Source organism: Dendrobates tinctorius, unplaced genomic scaffold (assembly GCF_039654945.1).
Source record: "Dendrobates tinctorius isolate UK_male_01 unplaced genomic scaffold, ASM3965494v1 ptg000214l, whole genome shotgun sequence".
In the NCBI taxonomy this organism is placed as follows: domain Eukaryota; kingdom Metazoa; phylum Chordata; class Amphibia; order Anura; family Dendrobatidae; genus Dendrobates; species Dendrobates tinctorius.
The window spans coordinates 2,045,866-2,070,381 of record NW_027361881.1 but is presented as its reverse complement, the minus strand read 5'-3'; the positions used below and the strand labels follow the sequence as shown (position 1 = coordinate 2,070,381).

Below are 24,516 nucleotides of genomic sequence, written 5' to 3'. Positions count from 1 at the left end.
CTCTGACTATATAAGGAGACAGCTTAATGAATTGGTCACATTTATGTGCCGGATTGCAGGGGTCGTGCTGAGGACTTGGTTGACTATTAGATTTTAGAATTTCAGATTATAGCGGTTCCAGAGGAGCAAAAACGTCAGAAAGCCAAAAAGTCCGGTGTTGCATGAAAGTTACAACTGATCATCATCTTAATGCACTGGACACAGCTAATATAAGAGAGTCCTCCAGTTTCTCTTTTCTGCCCACTATTAGTATCCAATAATAAGAATCACCCTCCCCAGGTCCAGCACAGCATATCAACCGATACTTAATCTACAGCACTGCAGCCAATCACTGGACTAAGCTGCTATGTACATGGCAGCGCTGCTGATCCCAGTGATTAGCTGCAGTTCTGTAGACCTGACATCACATGGTGAGTAATCAATAGAGCAGCGATTGACTTGGGGAGCCTCAACCGGCTTTTTTTTTTAAACATCCGTGTGCACAATGAAAGCTTTTTTGATGACTTGTACTTGTCTACAGCATCTTGACTCCCAGAAGAAAGATATTGTAGCAGTGCCAAATTCCAGGACACATCTGCAGGGCTGAGATCCAATGGTAACCTTTTTTTTTTTTTCATAGATATGATTTTAATGGCGAGAAGACTATAGGGCGACGTCCATCAGCTGAAGCCGTCTCCTGGGGGATTGGAAGACTGCTGTTTTTGCTTCCATTTTACCACATATTACATAGGAGAGCCATTTTGCATGGATGATTTGCCATGACAAGAGCACCTGGGCCACTGTCATTGGAAGATTAATGTAGCTACAGAGCTCTGCCTTATCTGGAAACAAATTGGTGGGTGGGGGGGGTTGATGAACCTCGTCTGTTCTCTGGAGACCATGACTCGTAGTGTGCTCTACAGGCAATGCAAAAATTCAATATCAAGTAGGCACGACCTGCACAGGATGCCATGGCTGACGGAGCGTCGCGGTAATTATATCGCTGCCTTGTCAGCGTGCTCCAGAAGTGACTCCTGCTCTCATTATTTCTTTGTTTATCTCGTTTTCCGGGTCCATGTGGAATACACAGGATAATGTGCTTAGATAACTGCAACATTTTGGTGCTTTTCCTCGCAGAATGAATAGCTTTACCTTTATTTCTAGGATAATAAAGGTGTTTGTTTTTTTTGTCTGAGAGTCTAATACACGGGAACTATTTCCTTGCTTTCGGTGGGTGTCTAATATTAGTCCACCTCTGTAGCTCTGTCTGAGCTGACAATGTGGGGAGATGATAAATAAATCTATGTAGTTTCCAGAAGACCGATCTATAATGCAGAGAATAAATCATCCTGCCTACAAAAAATGGCGGTGCAAACTTCATGGCGAGGATGGTGATGACGGCCTGTCTGCCCACCCCGTCACTGCAGGGAGACGTGTTTTAAGGGTCAATTAAGCCATAATTGGGTGTAAAAACAGCAGTGAGGTTAGGGCCTTTTATGTGAGGGAATTGTGTCAAGGTTTTGTTGCGCAAAGGTTCCCAGTCATTGTCCGTGTGCAGCGATCGAGTGATCGGAAAGAATTTGCCATTGATCGCATCTTAAATAATGATCATTTTTGGGGCATGTTCTATCCTCTCGTGTAAACTGGCATCTGCATGTCATTATCAGACAAGACGGAAGGACATGCGCGCCATCTCAAAAGTGATCCAAAGTGCAAAACCCTGGCAACAAATAGTAGGTCTTATTATTGCATGGCTTTCGAAAGTTATTTAATAACGTCGATAGGAGATTTTTACAACGTTTCCTTCAGGAGTAAAGAAGCCTTCGCTCGAACGTTTCGTTTCTACAAGGAGTTGGATCTTTTCTATATGGCGGAAAGTGGTCATTGACTCCAGATTGCAGTCATTGAGTGGTTGATACTTTTGTTAAAACCTGAAATGGGTCAAAATGTGACGATGACCTCACAGGTTTTGATCCTCAGTTATGGTGAAATACAGCCTGGTGAATTATAATAGTAAAAATCGAAGTTCAAATGGATATCGGATGGATAAATGACCAGCGGTCGGCCAAATACCAGTCTTCTTCAGGTATTTTTACAAATGAAGCAAGGATCAAAAAGCTACGACCTGTGGACACATCGTACGAAGAGAGTAATCACTGGAGAAGGACATCATGGCTGGAATAGAAGGAACAAGGACGAAGAGGAAGACCGGCAACCCGATGGCTTAATAATCAAGATAACATTGGAGAAGACCCTGGTGGACATGTACATCTAGGCATGTATATTCCTCGCCAATCGTTACACCGATGCCTCTACCTTGTGCCAGTCATTACACTGGCTACCCATCCAGTCCAGAATTCAGTATAAACTTATTACCCTCAGCCACAAAGCCCTCCATGGCTCAGCACCACCTTACATCTCCTCCCTTGTTTCAGTCTACCATCCTACCCGCGCCCTCCGTTCTGCTGATGACCTGAAGTTAGCATCATCGATAATCAGAACCTCCCACTCCCGTCTCCAAGACTTTACACGTGCTGCGCCAATTCTTTGGAATGCACTTCCCAGGTCAATACCAGTAGTCCCCAATCCCCACAATTTTAAGCGTGCCCTGAAAACTCATTTATTCAGACTGGCCTATCGCCTCAACACATTAACCTAATCTATCCCTGTGTGGCACAGCCAAAAGTTTTACCATAACCAGGTTCCCCGTATCATGTTCCCACATGCTTTATGCATCCATTAGCCCTCTGTGTCTGTACTGTTACACACTTAACACTATGGCTGGTCCATACAATCAGGGCAACTGTTACCACCCACCTTTCGTGTCTACCTCTTTCCTCATAGACTGTAAGCTTGCGAGCAGGGCCCTCATTCCTCTTGGTATCTGTTATGATCTACAGTGGGGCAAAAAAGTATTTAGTCAGTCAGCAATAGTGCAAGTTCCACCACTTAAAAAGATGAGAGGCGTCTGTAATTTACATCATAGGTAGACCTCAACTATGGGAGACAAACTGAGAAAAAAAAATCCAGAAAATCACATTGTCTGTTTTTTTTTCATTTTATTTGCATATTATGGTGGAAAATAAGTATTTGGTCAGAAACAAGCAATCAAGATTTCTGGCTCTCACAGACCTGTAACTTCTTCTTTAAGAGTCTCCTCTTTCCTCCACTCATTACCTGTAGTAATGGCACCTGTTTAAACTTGTTATAAGTATAAAAAGACACCTGTGCACACCCTCAAACAGTCTGACTCCAAACTCCACTATGGTGAAGACCAAAGAGCTGTCAAAGGACACCAGAAACAAAATTGTAGCCCTGCACCAGGCTGGGAAGACTGAATCTGCAATAGCCAACCAGCTTGGAGTGAAGAAATCAACTGTGGGAGCAATAATTAGAAAATGGAAGACATACAAGACCACTGATAATCTCCCTCGATCTGGTGCTCCACGCAAAATCCCACCCCGTGGGGTCAGAATGATCACAAGAACGGTGAGCAAAATTCCCAGAACCACGCGGGGGGACCTAGTGAATGAACTGCAGAGAGCTGGGACCAATGTAACAAGGCCTACCATAAGTAACACACTACGCCACCATGGACTCAGATCCTGCAGTGCCAGACGTGTCCCACTGCTTAAGCCTGTACATGTCCGGGCCCATCTGAAGTTTGCTAGAGAGCATTTGGATGACCCAGAGGAGTTTTGGGAGAATGTCCTATGGTCTGATGAAACCAAACTGGAACTGTTTGGTAGAAACACAACTTGTCGTGTTTGGAGGAAAAAGAATGCTGAGTTGCATCCATCAAACACCATACCTACTGTAAAGCATGGTGGTGGAAACATCATGCTTTGGGGCTGTTTCTCTGCAAAGGGGCCAGGACGACTGATCCGGGTACATGAAAGAATGAATGGGGCCATGTATCGTGAGATTTTGAGTGCAAACCTCCTTCCATCAGCAAGGGCATTGAAGATGAAACGTGGCTGGGTCTTTCAACATGACAATGATCCAAAGCACACCGCCAGGGCAACGAAGGAGTGGCTTCGTAAGAAGCATTTCAAGGTCCTGGAGTGGCCTAGCCAGTCTCCAGATCTCAACCCTATAGAAAGCCTTTGGAGGGAGTTGAAAGTCCGTGTTGCCAAGCGAAAAGCCAAAAACATCACTGCTCTAGAGGAGATCTGCATGGAGGAATGGGCCAACATACCAACAACAGTGTGTGGCAACCTTGTGAAGACTTACAGAAAACGTTTGACCTCTGTCATTGCCAACAAAGGATATATCACAAAGTATTGAGATTAAATTTTGTTTCTGACCAAATACTTATTTTCCACCATAATATGCAAATAAAATGAAAAAAAACAGACAATGTGATTTTCTGGATTTTTTTTTCTCAGTTTGTCTCCCATAGTTGAGGTCTACCTATGATGTAAATTACAGACGCCTCTCATCTTTTTAAGTGGTGGAACTTGCACTATTGCTGACTGACTAAATACTTTTTTGCCCCACTGTATGTGATTATTGTTATGCTGTAATGTCTATTGCCTGTACAAGTCCTCTCTGAAATGTAAAGTGCTGCGGAATATGTCGGCGCTATAGAAATAAAATTTATTATTATGTATAAGATCGATCGCCCTACAGAGCGCTCATCCAACAAGTCGTCATGGCTCGAGATCGAGCTGAAGGCCGGTAAATAAATAAAATAGCCGACGACTTTTCTGAAGTTTTCAATGTTAAAGTCGTGTGTCCGACCAATAGATGCGGGGTTATAACAGTGGATATAATATTGCTTCTCTTCGGATGCACAGAATACCCTCGTATTACTAATATGGGATCTTCCCCTCCATCAGCTACATACCCTCCCCAGGAGGAAAGATGGGAGGATGCAGTGGGGTCAGACGCCCCCTGATCCGCTGCTTTGAATAGAATCCTCTGCTGCCTCTGAGTCTCATGACAAAACGGTCAGTGTTATCTGCAGGCAGCCTGGCTGGGGGAGATGGGGACAGCCCATGTGACGCTGGTGGCAGCTGTTACAGGCTGAGTATCAGCTTGTTTTCACAAGGCAAGTGTGGTGTTGCTTTGTTAGATAAGCCTGGGACGCTGGTGGAGGATAATGCTGTGTCCTGGAGCCTTTATTTGGAGAGTGCACCATTTAGTCCATCGACTTAGCAGAAATTAAGCAAAAAAAAAAAAAAAGTGGAAGAGCTGAAGCTTCATGACAGACCGCCTCGGCTGCGCTCCATAGTAAGCTGCATTTTGCATTCATGCTTAGTTGGGGAAAGATGACGGCAGAATGGGGCTGTTTTGCTTTCCATCCTTTTTGTCTTGCTTCATGTAGCATCTGACTTTCTTCTCTTTCTCTCCATTGTTCCTATCTGTGCCCGAGCGCGGAGCGTCTGGCGCTCTGTGCCCCTTTCTTCACCCTGTTTCCTCTTCTTCCATCTCTCGCCTTCCTCTCCATCATCCTGCAGTCTTGGTGATTATTCTCATTACAGATGGTTGTTTCTGTCTTTGGATTCAGTGTTGATACAGACACGAGGGCTTCTGATCCACACACATCAGGTCTGGCCAAGCATGCAGCTGGCAGGCGGTTTAGCCTCTGTGAAGTTCTTGCTCCTTCCTCTTTGTTGCCTGCCTTTCAGTGACTAGATGGAAGCTGCAGCCGCCTCTCGTGTCCCTTGTTACTGCTGTGAGGATCAGACTTTAATGCTGACTCTGTGCACTGGGTACGTGGATGCCCCGTGGTTCTCCGTGAAGGAGCGTGTTGGTTTCGGTGCCGTTTGTATTTAGCTCATCTGTAATCTGATGAGGAAAGGTTTATTTCTTGTACCTTGCTGTGATGACGGTCACACATGAGTTCATCGCACTTTACCCTAGATGTCCGATGTTTTTCTTATAATGACCGGCACTGCGCATGCTATTCGGCAAAAATTTCTCTAAAAGCGAATTCGGTGTTACATGGTACAGGCCTACAAGGCAGAGAGAAGCTAAGGCTAGTGTGACCGTATTTCACGGCGGGCCTCAAAATGATTATTTACTTACTCAGTGGCCTTGTGTGACTGGGATCACCGGCGGGCAATACACGGGTCAGCGAGTTCCCCTGCAGTCAAATCATAAAAAAAAAAATCAAAGGGTTGTGTGTGATTACAATGTGTGGATTTATAGAACTGTGTGGGAACTGTGTGTCTCTTCCTGCACCTCCCCCCAAACATGAGGTCACACAGATTTTCTTATGCTATGAATCGATATGTTGAATATAATGGATTTCTATCATCATAGCAGGTCTTCAAATCAGTGATCAAAATTGCTGTTTGCTTTCTGCCTTTTAGTTCTGTGAAGATCTAGGATGGTTCATGTAGAGGTCAAGATAAATGTAATGCTCTGATGTAGCTGGGGTACTGACGCTGCCCTGCTCTGACGTAGCTAGGGCACTGACGCTGCGCTGCTCTGACGTAGCCGGGGCACTGACGCTGCGCTGCTCTGACGTAGCCGGGGCACTGACGCCGCGCTGCTCTGACTTAACTGGGGTACTGACTCTGCTCTGGCGTAGCTGGGGCACTAACGCTGCGCTTTTCTGACGTAGCTGGGGCACTAAAGCTGCGCTTTTCTGACGTAGCTGGGGCACTGACGCCGCGCTTTTCTGACGTAGCTGGGGCACTGACGCCGCACTTTTCTGACGTAGCTGAGGCACTGACGCCGCGCTGCTGACGTAGCCGAGGCACTGACGCCGCGCTGCTCTGACGTAGCCGGGGCACTGACGCCGCGCTGCTCTGACGTAGCCGGGGCACTGATGCCGCGCTGCTCTGACGTAGCCGGGGCACTGACGCCGCGCTGCTCTGACGTAGCCGGGGCACTGACGCCGCGCTGCTCTGACGTAGCCGGGGCACTGACGCCGCGCTGCTCTGACGTAGCCGGGGCAATGACGCCGCGCTGCTCTGACGTAGCCGGGGCAATGACGCCGCGCTGCTCTGACGTAGCCGGGGCAATGACGCCGCGCTGCTCTGACGTAGCCGGGGCAATGACGCCGCGCTGCTCTGACGTAGCCGGGGCAATGACGCCGCGTTGCTCTGACGTAGCCGGGGCACTGACGCCGCGCTGCTCTGACGTAGCCGGGGCACTGACGCCGCGCTGCTCTGACGTAGCCGGGGCACTGACGCCGCGCTGCTCTGACGTAGCCGGGGCACTGACGCCGCGCTGCTCTGACGTAGCCGGGGCACTGACGCCGCGCTGCTCTGACGTAGCCGGGGCAATGACGCCGCGTTGCTCTGACGTAGCCGGGGCACTGACGCCGCGCTGCTCTGACGTAGCCGGGGCACTGACGCCGCGCTGCTCTGACGTAGCCGGGGCACTGACGCCGCGCTGCTCTGATGTAGCCGGGGCACTGACGCTGCGCTGCTCTGACGTAGTTAAAACACTGAAGCTGCGCTGCTCTGACGTAGTTAAAATACTGACGCTGCGCTGCTCTGACGTAGTTAAAACACTGACGCTGCGCTGCTCTGACATAGCTGGGGCACTGACGCTGCTCTGACGTAGCTGGGGCACTGACGCTGCGCTGCTCTGACGTAGTTATAACACTGACGCTGCACTGCTCTGACGTAGATAGAACACTGACGCTGCGCTGCTCTGACATAGTTGGGGCACTGACGCTGCTGTGACGTAGCTGGGGCACTGACGCTGCGCTGCTCTGACGTAGTTATAACACTGACGCTGCACTGCTCTGACGTAGATAGAACACTGACGCTGCGCTGCTCTGACATAGTTGGGGCACTGACGCTGCTGTGACGTAGCTGGGGCACCGACGCTGCGCTGCTCTGACGTAGCTAGAACACTGACGCTGCGCTGCTCTGACATAGCTGGGGCACAGACTGCTGTGACGTAGCTGGGGCACTGACGCTGCGCTGCTCTGACGTAGTTAGAACACGGACGCTGCGCTGCTCTGACATAGTTGGGGCACTGACGCTGCTCTGACGTAGCTGGGGCACAGATGCTGCTGTGACGTAGCTGGGGCACTGACGCTGCGCTGCTCTGACGTAGCTAAAACACTGATGCTGCGCTGCTCTGACGTAGCTGGGGCACAGACACTGCTGTGACGTAGCTGGGGCACTGACGCTGCGCTGCTCTGACATAGTTAGAACACGGACGCTGCGCTGCTCTGACGTAGCTGGGGCACAGACACTGCTGTGACGTAGCTGGGGCAGACGCTGCTGTGACGTAGCTGGGGCACAGACGCTGCTGTGACGTAGCTGGGGCAGACGCTGCTGTGACGTAGCTGGGGCACAGACACTGCTGTGACGTAGCTGGGGCACAGACACTGCTGTGACGTAGCTGGGGCACAGACGCTGCTGTGACGTAGCTGGGGCACAGACGCTGCTCTGACGTAGCTGGGGCACAGACGCTGCTCTGACGTAGCTGGGGCACAGACGCTGCGCTGCTCTGACGTAGCTGGGGCACTGACGCTGCGCTGCTCTGACATGGCAGGGGCACTGACGCCGCGCTGCTCTGACATGGCAGGGGCACTGACGCCGCGCTGCTCTGACGTAGCTGGGGCACTGACGCCGCGCTGCTCTGACGTAGCTGGGGCAGACGCCGCGCTGCTCTGACGTAGCTGGAGCACTGACGCCGCGCTGCTCTGACGTAGCTGGGGCACTGACGCCGCGCTGCTCTGACATAGCTGGGGCACTGACGCCGCGCTGCTCTGACGTAGCTGGAGCACTGGCGCCGCGCTTCTCTGACATGGCTGGGGCACTGACGCTGCGCTGCTTTGACATGGCTGGGGTACTGACGTGGTGGCGGCTGCTCTGACATAGCTGGAACAATGACGCTGCGCTGCTCTGACATAGCTGGGGTACTCTGACACGATGGCAGCAGTAAAAGCGCTTACCCGGTGGCTTCGCTGCTCTGACATGGTGGCTGTGATTGTGGCCCTGTGATGCGGTGGCTCTAGCGCTGTGCTTGCACATCTGGTCACATTTTACCTCCGCTGTGCATTGACAGATCGGTCCGGTTACATTTGTCGATATGCAGCACATCAGGTCAGGTCAGGCTGCAGTTCTCCTCGTAGCAGGCACCAGAAACGCTGTCCGTGAAGGGGATGCAGCGCTACCCCAGTACTGTGGCCTCTTCATTTTCAGAATCGGTGGGGTTTTAGTGATATGCCATCACTTCATTACACAGGAAAGCCCCCGTTAAGTCTTGGCTGTAGTATTAGTAGTTTCTTCCACATGCCTGATCCACGTTTTGTGTAATCATCGCTTGCCGTTTGCGTTTTTCCACCAATGAAGTCAATAAGGAAAGTAAGACAGGTAGATGATATACGACTTTATCCTGCTATTCGGGAGCCACCTGTGCCCCCTAAAAGTGTGGCCTCAAAACATGCCTGCTGCTGAAAAATGGCCAAAACACTCTATGCCACCAGGGTTCATGTGGATATTCTCTAGCACAAAGGTCTGTACTGCTTCTATTTAATTTCGCCCCTTTATTTGCAGCTGTGTAATTATGATAATGGATAATGAGCTGATGGCGCTCTGTGTGTACTACAGGAATAAAATGTCCTCCGCGGGTGCGACAATTGGGACGAGATGCTGATTATCAGAACATGACATACATCCTGGGTAATTCATCGTTCAGCAGAGACAGGTCGGGTCTGGAGGGGAGAATTACTGACAACCATAAACCAGGGCTTGATATATGTCCGGAGACAGGTAGTCAATAGTCAATGGCCCTAAAAACTGCTGTTGCTGAATTTTTAGGGTTGTCTTCTATTGATTATGTAATGTCTGGGATTTGGCGCTCATCCTGGTTACGATACAGTAATGTCTACCTGGGCCAAATCCAGATGACAATCGCACTTCCATCACTCCCTGCAGTTATGGTGGACCACTGGTGACGACCCGCATGACCAGCAGTGGCTCCTTCCTCTAGGATTGTATAGCCAGCCATTGTAATATGTGTTTTTGTTTTATTTTTCCTTCTCGATCATTTATTCTGTTTAGCTTTATGTCCCATTTTTATTTTCCTTATTCCAGGCATGAACCATGAGCCAAAGTCACCTTCCATAGGAATGCTTTCTACAGCCACCCGGACCACGGCCACTGTCAGCCCCCTCACTCCCTCCCCTCTCAATGGCTCCCTGGTACCCAATGGCAGCCCGGCGGCCAGCAGCGCGCTATCAGTCCAGTCCGCACCCTCCTCCAGCTTTGCTGCAGCGCTGCGTAAACTTGCAAAACAGGCCGAGGAGCCGAGAGGTAAGATTTAATGCTTGGAACCTGTGTCTTGTGCATGTCTTCCCTCCCGCCGACCACCGTAGCATGTCGTCTGGGTGGAGAGTTTCTCTCCTCACCATCACTTGATGCGCCCCTCTAAAATGGTCCAGAAGGGCAGCACTCTTCCAAAGAGATCCAATATGGTGGTGTCCAGAGCTCTTGGTAAAACTGAGAACCATGATGGAAAGATGCCTGGTGGCCCGTTGTGTGGTCATCTTAGACTGTAGTTGAGGAGACTGTCCTGATCCTGTGTATATAATAGATCACGAATCTGGAGGAGTCCAGTCCCACAACGCGCCACCGAAGATGCAGAGCAGCGGACCAACGTGCTGCAGACAGTCCTGGGATAGGGACCATGAATATCAGACGCTCCAGTGTTTTATTCCTAGCCCAGAAGATCATTCCTGCCTTGATATTGGCAGGAACCCAGTGAGAGTTGCGAATTTACATGTCCTCAAATATTTATAAGGAATGCCCACTAACGTCAAACTGGGCCAAGGTAAAAGTGTATGACAGCATGGAGTTATGGCCACGTTAGTCTGTGCTGTGTCCCCCGTGAGATGTTCGGGTCTTGTGCTGTTTCTTCCCTCTAACCCTCCATGATACTGATGCAATAAGGGGGCATCTACCAGGGGTTGTAAATGCTGTGGTCTTCGGTCTGCAGGTACCTCTCTTACATGGAGGGGGGCACTTATTATCAGTTTCTTGTATTTTGGCTCCATTATTATAATTATCTTGGTTTCCTTGATATTCTGTGTCTGAATCTGGTGTTACATGGATAGAGCCGACAGTCGGGTGTACCACAAGGCTTTATATATGAGGTTCACCTTCCGTGGCTCCTCAACTGGTTATAAACTAAGACTGAGCATTCCCGGACAGCATTCATCAGTGGGATGAGTTATGGGACAAACCCTGCTGACCCACACATCTCTTCATACCTCGTAGGTAAACCCGGCCTGGGGTGGCCTAAACGATGCAACGATAACGATTATAGACGTAAAGATGGTGGCTACAAAGCCTGTTCATTGGCCTGCAGTACCTTTCGCAGCTCCAGCCGTCTGGAGTGAGACAGATCACCACGCTGACGTCCTTGCACTCTCCAGGGTGGGGGACACGACTCCCTGAAATGACAGCCTATTTTGCAGTGAAGAAGGGGAATTTAACAGCAGCAAATTAATTTCATAATTAAGGTAGAAATTACCGGTCGTTTGCAGAGTACATTAATCTCATAAGTGGCCCATTTAGTGTGATGTGAGCAGTGCTAGGCTGGATGATGCTAAAGCACGAGGAGGAAGGAGGGGGCGCAGCAAAAGCCTTTGTAATTCGGCAGCTGGCGCCGGGTCTGTGCTTCCATGTTCTGCTGCTCTGGAGCAGATCGGGGGGCTCTGTATCACGGGCATGCAGCGATTCTGCTGCTCCAGGCTCCAATATTATGAGCTTTCTTCTTTGCGCTTTCTATTTTTCATAGATGCATATACTTGGAATTTCTATAACTTGGTTGCACAATCATCATTATCAGAGTCTGTAAGTGCAATGAATCTAATGGTGGCCTTATACAGATAGAAGTAGGTTGATGTGTGGATGAAGCGCTTTCTGGTGGTGGATGCCGTCATCTACGTCTTACTCCATATTGGCAGATAGCGTTGTTTTATTAACAAAATCTCATAAGTGGGTAAAAGATCTTATGTCCGATAATTTGGTGAAAAATTCAGTTCCAGTTAACTTTTATCAGTCAATAAAACGGTCCTTCATGGTTATAGTTTAGTTGGTGAATGTTCTTTAATGTCAGTTGAATTGTCAGCAGCGTTACTTGTGTCCCCAGCTCCAGAGGTCTATGTTGGTATGTACACAGGGTTTGCTGCCCTCTCCGGACGGTTCCCTTACATACACGGTCTTGTCTCGGTGCGCCGTTCTGTTTGATGAGTGATCTGTGGCTGGCGGTGTCTGGCATTTTATTGCAGTAATGCTCGGGGGTTGTGCCTGGGATGATGAAGAGCTCTAACCTTTACATTTGGAGGATGTGAGTACATGAGAGGACGAGCAGCCTCCATGGTAGCTGGTCTAAGCCGGGGAGTCCACCCTGCCCTGAGCTCGGTCCGCCAGGGACTGTCTGCGGACATCTGGAATGGTGTTAATTGACTGCTGTGGACTTGTCACCTCTTATCCCTGCGTGTCAGCAGATTAGGATATTGTGTTGGTCTGACTCTGAAAATGGTTACTTTTGTATTTTCTTTTACAAACGTCTGTGACTTTTCGATGTAAGTTATTACATGGTGTAACTTGTAAGGCTAAGCGGCGAATGTATTGGAAGGAAACCGAGCAGAACAAAGCATTGACTGGTGTCTCTCGCCTTGGAATGTATAGAGCACATAGATCATTAATGGAAAAAAATCAATCCTCACATTTTCTACATTGTAGAATGGCACGGTGTGTTTAGGATATGTCCAACATTAAGTTACGACGTAACGGGGAACGTGCAGAATGCTTACCCATCTGCTGATGACACGATCCTCGCCTCCTTTACGCACTTTATTCATTTAAAAATTGGCAAATATTTGCAATATTCTAAGCCAGATCTAGTAAACTATTGACGCCCCTGACTTGTAAATGACTGCGTTATAAGACCGTCCCGCCCCAGACTGTCCATCTAGTTAAACACAGACACGTGGATTTTCAGGGAACACTATACTGGTACTTTTTTTGGTTCCTCTCCATTTCTAGGGTTATTCTACTGTTTTTTGTTATTTTTCTCTTTTTGCGTTAGCAGTTTACAGCTTTGTTTCTACAGTCGCGTCTAACGCTGCTTTCCGTGCGGAGTTGTGATACACGTCCTCCGTGTGTAATATCTCGGTCGATAACACCTTCCAGTTTCAGGATTGGTGACTTCGGGGAACATGGTTTGGCACAATATTTAATCCTGGGTAGTCGGAGCGTGACCCGACAAGCGCAGAGGAAGCTGGAGCCGTAACTTTGTAACTGAACACGAAAGTTACACAGAACAAGCCTGTGTGTTCAGTCTGGAGCATCTCAATAAGCCATTTGTCCCAGAGACACAGATTCGCCCATTGTTTGCTCTTTGGCTGACTTTTCGTGTGGTTCTCGGTCTTCCTATATCAGTAAATGAAGACTTTCGATAACCTTTCAGGAGCGATCGTCTGACGTGAATGTTTCTTATTTGTTCTGTGGCATTATCTAATGATTGACTTATAGTACCGCAATTAGAGAATCCAAGCAATAGAAATATTTGATTTTTCCCTGCTGTATTCTTTAGTCAATATCAGACCTTTCTTTTGCCTATGTAGCAATAACGTATTCTGCGGCCGTAAAGAATCACAAATGTGTTCAGAATCCAAAATGGTATGTCCGCCTCCTCTGCATCGGGGTCGTCTTCGGAGGTTGTGTGTTGCCGGCTGGACCAGTCTCGGAGTTGGTAATTTCACACCTTCACCAAGTTGGTTAGATAAGATGAGATTGTGACGCACAGTGTAGGGGGCGCAGACAATAAAGGGGACATCGCTGTGCAAGGACTTTTCAACTCTAATCCCAATTAATTTTATTGAGCCATTCGTCTTAGGATGCCAGCAGTTAATTACGATGATCACACTGTCGCCCCGTGTAAAGCCGCAGAGCAAATCTACAGTCTTCCATGCTCGTGGCTGTGGTGCCGGTAATTGCCTGACTTGTTGGGAAGCTATTGATTTTGAGCGGTCAGGGGACAGCTCCCAGCTCAGGAAGGATTACGTCCTTAATTGTTCCTGGTCTACTGTTAACAAGATGCACTTCAGTAGCGCTGTGAACCTTATCAGCTCCCCTGCCCTGTAATAAGCAGACCCTTCCTCCCATGTTCACATCCGCAGGATAATGGGAAAAGGTTTGTCTAGATGCATAGATGATAAAAATCATTCTTCTCCCCCTGGCTTTTCTTCTTCAAGGATCCAGTGTCCTGGGAATGGCTTGTAGCTTCTTCTTTAGCTAATGATACAGATGGGGCCGCTGGGTCAGGAGATCATTGAATGTTTTGTGTGCACATCCTACCGCAGAGATGTCAGATCTGCTCTCTAACTCATGTGCTCTACAGATGAAATTCTCTCAAGTCCTTGAGCATCAAGGCCTCGCCGTGTCTTATTTTCTGATTTTATATAGTGCGGTGGTGGGAGGAGAGGGACGAGACTCTTTATGATTTATACCGTGAGCTCAAATTTGCCATTAGTGCGTCTTCTAGGTGGTTAATGCACTGTTGTCTGTACCTCGTGCCTTATACTGGTGGAAATGTGTCCATATCTTCAGATACTGGCTCTGACTTTTCAGGTGTTTGGCTCATGTGACCAAAGTGGCCCACAAAGCTAATCACTCCCAACTCCTCCTACAGGTGCATAATACTTCTCCAGACCCACTCTCTCTATCCTCTCCACCCCATATTTCCAGACTGGAGTCTCTAGATACCCTCCCCTCTCCTCCCAGCCACCCCTTCCTCCAGACTTCCTCTACACAATACCCCCTCCCTTCCAGAAAACTTGTCTGTCTAGACCACTCCACTCTGCCAGGCCAACCCTCGCCGCTCGGTCGTCTTCCCCAGGCCAACCCTCGCCGCTCGGTCGTCTTCCCCAGGCCAACCCTCGCCGCTCTGTCGTCTTCCCCAGGCCAACCCTCGCCGCTCGGTCGTCTTCCCCAGGCCAACCCTCGCCGCTCGGTCGTCTTCCCCAGGCCAACCCTCGCCGCTCGGTCGTCTTCCCCAGGCCAACCCTCGCCGCTCGGTCGTCTTCCCCAGGCCAACCCTCGCCGCTCGGTCGTCTTCCCCAGGCCAACCCTCGCCGCTCGGTCGTCTTCCCCAGGCCAACCCTCGCCGCTCGGTCGTCTTCCCCAGGCCAACCCTCGCCGCTCGGTCGTCTTCCCCAGGCCAACCCTCGCCGCTCGGTCGTCTTCCCCAGGCCAACCCTCGCCGCTCGGTCGTCTTCCCCAGGCCAACCCTCGCCGCTCGGTCGTCTTCCCCAGGCCAACCCTCGCCGCTCGGTCGTCTTCCCCAGGCCAATCCTCGCCGCTCGGTCGTTTTCTCCAGGTCCCTACCCCTTCTGTCTCCCCTCAATTCTCTTCTCCAGACCCCTCCTGACCTGACCCAAAAATCACTGAACATCCTGCCAATCCCTCCCCTCAAATAATTGCTTCACAATATTGCCGCTTACTGACTGAGAATTCCTGATGTAAATATACTTTGGACAATAATTTGTTATGAAAATAATTATCGTGACCCATATTATCGGGATCTAGTGGGTCACGACTATGAATACATACCTTATAGCTGTGGCCTTTTATACATTCAATAGATGAAAATCTTTTAGTAAGCCACATTATAATTAAAGGTTACACTTTATTATTCACCCTTTTCTTGTTTCCCTTCCCACTATTCTACAGTCTTTTCGGTGGCATACACCTATGTGAGTAAATATGTCCGAACAGGTATGACAATCTTCTCTTTAAAGTCAATGGGTGATCACGAGTAGTTCTCTAGTGAACAGTTCCTACGATATCAGCGGGTATGACAATTAGGAGAGCACCCTTTCTGGCTGCCTTCATATGAGACAATCACTTTACATAAAGAGGCCACGCAGCTTAGACAGAAGTGGGTCACACAATCCTCTGGTAATCGGTCGTGTTCGTCCATACTGGCTGCTCCCATCGCTCACGGTGGACCTGTCTCCCACATGATGGTGTTCCGTCATTGGTTATCTAGAATGGTGGATCGTTGCTAACTGTCTCCCGATTGTTGTGACTGGCGTTCATCTCTGATCTCATGTAGTGGCACATGAGGACTAGGACACTCATCTGTTCGTGGCCACCTACATCGCTGTGTAGGACGAGTGTCTACCTCTCGGAAGCAAGATAAATAAATCTCCGGCTGCTCGGCTTTCTTCTCATTACACGTCTCCTCGCTCCCGGCCCACGATCCGTTTACAGTAACTGCATGGGACATCTCAGCGTGCTATAACCTCTCCACTCTTCCCACAAGCCAGAAAATCTGTGCTCGACAATCAGCTAGTAATCATCCGGTAGCCCACGCGTCCAGAGCCATCATTTCCTCCTCTCAACTCTGGAGACAAGATTACACGGAGACTGCAGACAATTTTTGGCCATTCTGTATTGAGTGTTCATGTATATTCTACATGTTGTACCTTCACATACTGTGATGTGGACAGGACATCCTTGTGGCAGGACTGTGACTGACAAGACGCTACACAGATACGGGGTCACTAGGCCACAGCCTGGTGGTGGGAGATCAGTATGCAGACAATTGTGTCCGTGAACACGTGGCGTGGTGATGCACCGACGTTTGTTATTTACAATATGTAGAATCATTGGGGAAGTTGTTTGAACTTAACCAAAACTTGGTTAGTCTCCTTGCAGTTGCTCATAAGAGATAAAATATCCGTTTCCTTTTTTGTCTGTTGCAGGATCATCAATAAGCAGCGAGTCTTCCCCTGTTTCATCCCCAGCTACAAATCACAGTTCTCCTGCCAGCACGCCAAAGAGGGGTCCGATGGGGCCCATCATAGTGCCCCCAGCAGGCCATAGTGTGCCCAACACGCCACCTGTGGTGACCATTGCACCAACCAAAACAGTGAACGGAGTGTGGAGGAGCGAAGCGCGCCAGGTAATCTCATCCCCACTATATAACATGTTTCCTTCTGAGGGTGCGGAACCTGTGATACTTGAGGCATCCAAACCCACGTGTGGGGGCCACAGACGGCTGGCTGGGTGCACGGCCTGTGAGCTGGAGCTGTTCTGTGGGCTTATAATGGCGGTGCGCAGTGATCACATCTAATCATTATAACCACATGTGAACAGAGGTCGAGACAAGAGATCGGTCATCTCTGTACGGATATAATCCTCCTGCAGCCGACCATGGCCTCCATTTACTGTGGTGCACACCACCTGAACTCTATCCCGGATTTAGCTTGTCTGCGGATTAGAGGACAATATCTACAAAAACAAAAGCGACTGACTTGAAAGAACTATTTTTTTTTTTTTTTTTACTCTTTTGATGTAAATGTTGATTCCGCTGCTGCACATATTCTTCTGCAGTCTTTGATGCCGCTGCCTCTTACAACCCTTGGAAGCATCAATGAATCCATGCGCACAGTGCGCTGGCGGGTGGGCTGCGCCGTGCCTAGGTGTGCCCAGGTCACACCGCCCCCACATGGCTGTTATCATGTCTCCCTGACCCCTCCGCAGTGCCGGATGACCTGGGGCAGGCACAGTTCAGAGGAGGCTGCGCACTCAACCAGCAGGGTGTAAGGAGGGGGCAGGGAGCACAGAGATCGGAGCACACAAGGGCCTGGAACGTGAACAGATGTTGCTGCTCATTAAGAATTCCAATCAACGGGGCCCCATCACTTTCAATTAATTATGGCTGATGTGTTTGGTAGAGGAAAGGATGAATTCCCAAGGAGTCCGTATCGCTCTCTGCGGCTCAATGAACCCTACTTCTTGACGCTTACTAAATAATTTTTTGTTGTAGGCTCCGGTTTGTTCACTGCGGCTGTTAGCGCACTTGTGCTGCCCCGCACGGTAGCCGTATGGCGGCTGCGGTACGTTTTGTCAGTATTATTTTGTTTGCAGATGCAGACACTTGACCTGTGAAAGCACAATTACATCTCTCATTTCCTCCAGCAGCAGATGTGTCTGCGTAGCTGGGAATGCAGGGAGGCAAGGTACGATGCGGATGATGCGGCCCAGGATGGCAGTCAGCACTCTGTACCATCACTGTCACGCTCCTCTTACTCTGACATTTTGCAGCATTTTCACCACATCAGCAAACACGCGGATGTCTGCTGTGCTGCCGCCTCCTTCCCCGGCCCATTACAGACTATCCATCCTTCTAAAGGGGCCCTAGAGAGCTCTGACTGGGGTTAGCCTTTAGCTCTGCAACACTGTATGCAACGTGCTGAATTGCAACACAAATGAAACCAATCTGCTTTTTTTTTCTGGATTTTGTTACAGCTCCTGTTACAATATGTATAATTATATATATAATGTGTCAGGGTGGACAGGCCACTGCTGCAAACTGTGCAGCTGCTCAGGGGCCAAGAAGTCAGAGGGCCACAACCAGCTCCAAATCAGATGGAATTGTGCATTATGAGGAGCCACGGGGCTGCAAATGGTCTATATATTTTTCTTGCACAGGGGCCCCTTCAGTCTTTGTCCGCATCACAGGATCCCTGCTTGTTCACTGTCTGCACAGAGCTTGCTGTAATAATTTATATTCTGGAAAATGTCATGTTTACTGCAGAATAGTGAGTGCAGCTCTGGAGTATAATACAGGATGTAACTCAGGATCAGTAATGTAATGTATGTACACAGTGACTGCACCAGCAGAATAGTGAGTGCAGCTCTGGAGTATAATACAGGATGTAACTCAGGATCAGTAATGTAATGTATGTACACAGTGTCTGCACCAGCAGAATAGTGAGTGCAGCTCTGGGGTATAATACAGGAGGTAACTCAGGATCAGTAATGTAATGTATGTACACAGTGACTGCACCAGCAGAATAGTGAGTGCAGCTCTGGGGTATAATACAGGATGTAACTCAGGATCAGTAATGTAGTGTATGTACACAGTGTCTGCACCAGCAGAATAGTGAGTGCAGCTCTGGGGTATAATACAGGAGGTAACTCAGGATCAGTAATGTAATGTATGTACACAGTGACTGCACCAGCAGAATAGTGAGTGCAGCTCTGGGGTATAATACAGGATGTAACTCAGGATCAGTAATGTAGTGTATGTACACAGTGTCTGCACCAGCAGAATAATGAGTGCAGCTCTGGAGTATAATACAGGAGGTAACTCAGGATCAGTAATGTATGTACACAGTGACTGCACCAGCAGAATAGTGAGTGCAGCTCTGGAGTATAATACAGGAGGTAACTCAGGATCAGTAATGTATGTACACAGTGACTGCACCAGCAGAATAGTGAGTGCAGCTCTGGAGTATAATACAGGAGGTAACTCAGGATCAGTAATGTATGTACACAGTGACTGCACCAGCAGAATAGGGAGTGCAGCTCTGGGGTATAATACAGGATGTAACTCAGGATCAGTAATGTATGTACACAGTGACTGCACCAGCAGAATAGTGAGTGCAGCTCTGGAGTATAATACAGGAGGTAACTCAGGATCAGTAATGTAATGTATGTACACAGTGACTGCACCAGCAGAATAGTGAGTGCAGCTCTGGGGTATAATACAGGATGTAACTCAGGATCAGTAATGTATGTACACAGTGACTGCACCAGCAGAATAGGGAGTGCAGCTCTGGAGTATAATACAGGATGTAACTCAGGATCAGTAATGTAATGTATGTACACAGTGACTGCACCAGCAGAATAGTGAGTGCAGCTCTGGAGTATAATACAGGAGGTAACTCAGGATCAGTAATGTATGTACACAGTGACTGCACCAGCAGAATAGGGAGTGCAGCTCTGGGGTATAATACAGGATGTAACTCAGGATCAGTAATGTATGTACACAGTGACTGCACCAGCAGAATAGTGAGTGCAGCTCTGGGGTATAATACAGGAGGTAACTCAGGATCAGTAATGTATGTACACAGTGACTGCACCAGCAGAATAGGGAGTGCAGCTCTGGGGTATAATACAGGATGTAACTCAGGATCAGTAATGTATGTACACAGTGACTGCACCAGCAGAATAGTGAGTGCAGCTCTGGGGTATAATACAGGATGTAACTCAGGATCAGTAATGTATGTACACAGTGACTGCACCAGCAGAATAGTGAGTGCAGCTCTGGGGTATAATACAGGATGTAACTCAGGATCAGTAATGTAATGTATGTACACAGTGACTACACCAGCACAATAGTGAGTGCAGCTCTGGAGTATAATACAGGAGGTAACTCAGGATCAGTAATGTATGTACACAGTGACTGCACCAGCAGAATAGTGAGTGCAGCTCTGGGGTATGATACAGGAGGTAACTCAGGATCAGTAATGTATGTACACAGTGACTGCACCAGCAGAATAGTGAGTGCAGCTCTGGGGTATGATACAGGAGGTAACTCAGGATCAGTAATGTAATGTATGTACACAGTGACTGCACCAGCAGAATAGTCAGTGCAGCTCTGGAGTATAATACAGGGTGTAACTCAGGATCAGTAATGTAATGTATGTACACAGTGACTGCCCCAGCAGAATAGTGAGTGCAGCTCTGGGGTATAATACAGGAGGTAACTTAGGATCAGTAATGTAATGTGTGTACATAGTGACTGCACCAGCAGAATAGTGAGTGCAGCTCTGGGTATAATACAGGGTGTAACTCAGGATCAGTAATGTAATGTATGTACACAGTGACTGCACCAGCAGAATAGTGAGTGCAGCTCTGGGGTATAATACAGGAGGTAACTCAGGATCAGTAATGTATGTACACAGTGACAGCACCAGCAGAATAGTGAGTGCAGCTCTGGGGTATAATACAGGATGTAACTCAGGATCAGTAATGTATGTACACAGTGACTGCACCAGCAGAATAGTGAGTGCAGCTCTGGAGTATAATACAGGATGTAACTCAGGATCAGTAATGTAATGTATGTACACAGTGACTGCACCAGTAGAATAGTGAGTGCAGTTCTGGAGTATAATACAGGATATAACTCAGGATCAGTAATGTAATCTATGTACACAGTGACTGCACCAGCAGAATAGTGAGTGCAGCTCTGGGGTATAATACAGGATGTAACTCAGGATCAGTAATGTGTGTACACAGTGACTGCACCAGCAGAATAGGGAGTGCAGCTCTGGGGTATAATATAGGATGTAACTCAGGATCAGTAATGTAATGTATGTACACAGTGACTGCACCAGCAGAATAGTGAGTGCAGCTCTGGGGTATAATACAGGATGTAACTCAGGATCAGTAATGTAATGGATGTACACAGTGACTGCACCAGCAGAATAGTGAGTGCAGCTCTGGAGTATAATACAGGATGTAACTCAGGATCAGTAATGTAATGTATGTACACAGTGACTGCACCAGCAGAATAGTGAGTGCAGCTCTGGGGTATAATACAGGATGTAACTCAGGATCAGTAATGTAATGGATGTACACAGTGACTGCACCAGCAGAATAGTGAGTGCAGCTCTGGGGTATAATACAGGATGTAACTCAGCCTTCCCACTCCAGGGACAATAGATGAATAGTTTACTCACTTACATAGGTTTTGCTTACATCAAGCTCACCTGGCTTGCTTTACCTCAACAATGAGGTTCTACCCAAAAATTCCCAACCACGTATTATACCCCCATTAGGTTAGAAGTACCTTTCTTTTGAGCAAGGCACCTATTGGAGAGCTTTACACAGTTCTTCTGGTTCGAGACTCCAGTACTGTAGGCACCTAAATTCATTGTTTATGCTATAAGTATACTGTTTGGTGCACTCCGTGCTTGAAGTTGGTTGTTGTTTATTAAGGTTATTAAATTTCCTACAGGACAAGTTCTTGAGCGATTGGTCATATCGACACTTTGATACTCAGCTATCTGGCTGATATCTTTGTCACATACTTGTGATAGCTGTGTAGATGAGTATCAAACTTATCATGTACAATGTAAGAGGGCTAAATAGCCCCCATAAGAGGTTCCAACTCTGGAGAGAGCTTAAGAAGTCAAAGGCTGACATTATTTGCGTCCAGGAGACGAAGTTTCTGGACGGTAACCATCCATATTTTCACGACAATGGGTTCCCCCATATATATGAATCTAATAACAAGAAGAAGAAGAAGGCAGGAGTCCTTACAATTATTAAAAATGCGGTCCCATTTGAATTCCTAAAGGAGTATAAAGACGACATGGGCAGATACCACATCCTGGTATGTAATATAAATGACCAGTTATCCACCATAGTAAATATTTACGCCCCGAACTGTCAACAAATTAGGTTCCTCAATAAGTTGCAGAGAAAACTGTCTTTGGTGAGAAAAGGTGTGCTACTGATGCTAGGAGACTTCAATGTGGTCCCCGACAGGCTGGTGGACTCCTCCTCGCAAACAAGAACTGAAGCCTGGAACTTGAACGACTGGCTTTTCAGAAATGAGCTCTATGACGTATTCAGGGGCATAAACACCTCGTCAATAGAGTTCACTTATTTTTCAGATGTCCACCAGACTGCCTCAAGGATAGATCTGATAATCGCTGACATTTTTTCCTCTTCAAAAGTTTAACAAGGTAACTATAGGAGATAGATCAATATCCGACCATGCTCCAGTCACAGGAGAACTAACGTTAGGTCCCCTACTGAACAATAGACAATTATGGAAATGCAATTACAATTTAATTCACGATCCTATCCATAAAAATTCTATCGAAAAGTCCATAAAGAATTATTTTAAGGAAAATGGCCCTGACTCCACCACCTCATTCACAAGATGGTGTGCCCATAAGGCAGTCCTCAGAGGAGTGATTATCGGCATATCATCCAAAGAAAAAAAAAGAAAATAGAACCAAGGTTAAAGAAATATAGGACATAATTAGAGACAAGGAAAAAGCTCAATTAAAACTCCTATCACCCTTTACCTTCATACAGACAGAGCTACTAAACCTCCGACAACGTCTTAGAAATCTACTCTTCTCTTCATATGATGCTGCCATCAAATCTTCACGTTATAAATACTATACTTCCCTCAATAAAGCAACAAGGTACATGACAATTCGCATTAAAAAAAAAGAATAATCTATTTTAGTAGATAATCTTTTATAGGTTTTATAATCTAAAATTAAACCCACAACATCCCCAACCATCAAAGACGGATATTGAGTCATATTTAGCATCAATCAACCTCCCAACTCTTTCGCCAGATGACCTCAATTTCCTAACTTCCCCATTCTCTAAAAATGAGATTGAAGACACCATAAAACGACTTCCCCCTACTAAAATCACCGGGTCCTGATGGCTTCGGGAATGCTTATTACAAAGCATTTAACAATATACTCTCCCCTCATCTAGCAGATACCTTCAATTGGGCAGCAAAACATGGTTCATTTCCAACAGAAATGCTGGAAGCGTCAATAACACTCATTCCAAAGCCAAAAGGCGATCCGGAAAAAGTATGTAGTTATAGGCCCATTTCTTTAATAAATACGGACCTAAAAATATATTTGAAAATAATTGCTAGCAGACGGAGTACAATTTTGCCCTCCCTAATTGGAAACGATCAGATGGGGTTTGTTAGGGGAAGACAACCACCAGATGCTACGAGAAGGGTCATCAATTCATTGAGAATGGTTGCTCTTACAAAAACTCCTATGGCCTTTATTTCTTTGGATGCGGAAAAGGCCTTTGACCGCCTGGGATGATGGGTCTTCCTTGAACAAACCTTACATAAATTCGGTTTTAACAATAATTTAATTACCTCAATAATGGCCTTGTACTCAAACCCAATAGCTAAGATTGTTTCTGATGTCTTTCCAATCACAAATGGCACCAGACAAGGCTGCCCATTATCCCCCCTTTTGTTTATTTTAGCGATGGAGCCAATGGCCGAACACATCAGGCAAAACCATAAGATAAAAGGGCTGGTAACAAAAAATTGCTGACGACGTTATTCTGACCCTCACGGACCCTGATAATTCTATTCCAGAAGCCTTAGAGGAATTGAAAACATTTTCGGCCTGCTCCAATTTCAAAATTAACGAAAGCAAATCCAACATTCTCCCCCTGAACCTTAGCAACCAACAAATAAATTCAATTAAATCTATCTCATCCCTCAATTGGCAAACTAAAAATATTGAATACCTGGGAATAATTTTCAATAAAAACCAAAGTGATACAGCACAAGACAATATAAAAAGATTAACGGAAGTCGTTGAAAAAGACTGCTCTATTTTTAGAGACCGGGACCTATCATGGTGGGGTAGGAATTTCACGGTCAAAATATTTACACTCCCGAAGGTACTGTACGTCCTGAGGTGCTTACCCCTCCCGTTTCCAACTATTCAATTGACAAATCTCCAAACTATACTAAATAATTTTATTTGGCTAAACATAAAACCAAGGACATCTAATAAAGCCTTGTATAAAAAGAAACTGAATGGAGGAATGGGAATACCGAGTATTTCAGCTCACTACCATACAACACTATTAAAACAAAATTCTCCATGGTTCAATCAAGAAAATCCACCAGCATGGTTGGACTTAAGGGGGTTTTACACTAAGCGATATCGCTAGCAATATCGCTAAAACGTCACTGGTTTTGTGACGTTATAGCGATATTGCTAGCGATATC

General features: G+C 47.3%; 1 protein-coding gene across 10 annotated transcripts in view; it reads left to right on the top strand.

The window, feature by feature from the left end:
- The window catches only part of GSE1 (Gse1 coiled-coil protein), a 337,588-nt gene that overhangs the window by 300,308 nt on the left and 12,764 nt on the right, over positions 1–24,516 (top strand). For 6 of the 10 annotated variants that reach the window (XM_073554894.1, XM_073554895.1, XM_073554898.1 and 3 more), the window contains 2 exons: positions 9,996–10,214; positions 16,679–16,878. In XM_073554894.1, the coding sequence (XP_073410995.1) occupies positions 9,996–10,214; positions 16,679–16,878 (419 nt within the window). Of the gene's footprint in view, positions 1–5,064; positions 5,215–9,995; positions 10,215–16,678; positions 16,879–24,516 lie in introns of those variants that run through there. The other 4 variants (XM_073554896.1, XM_073554901.1, XM_073554903.1 and 1 more) reach the window with 2 other exon arrangements.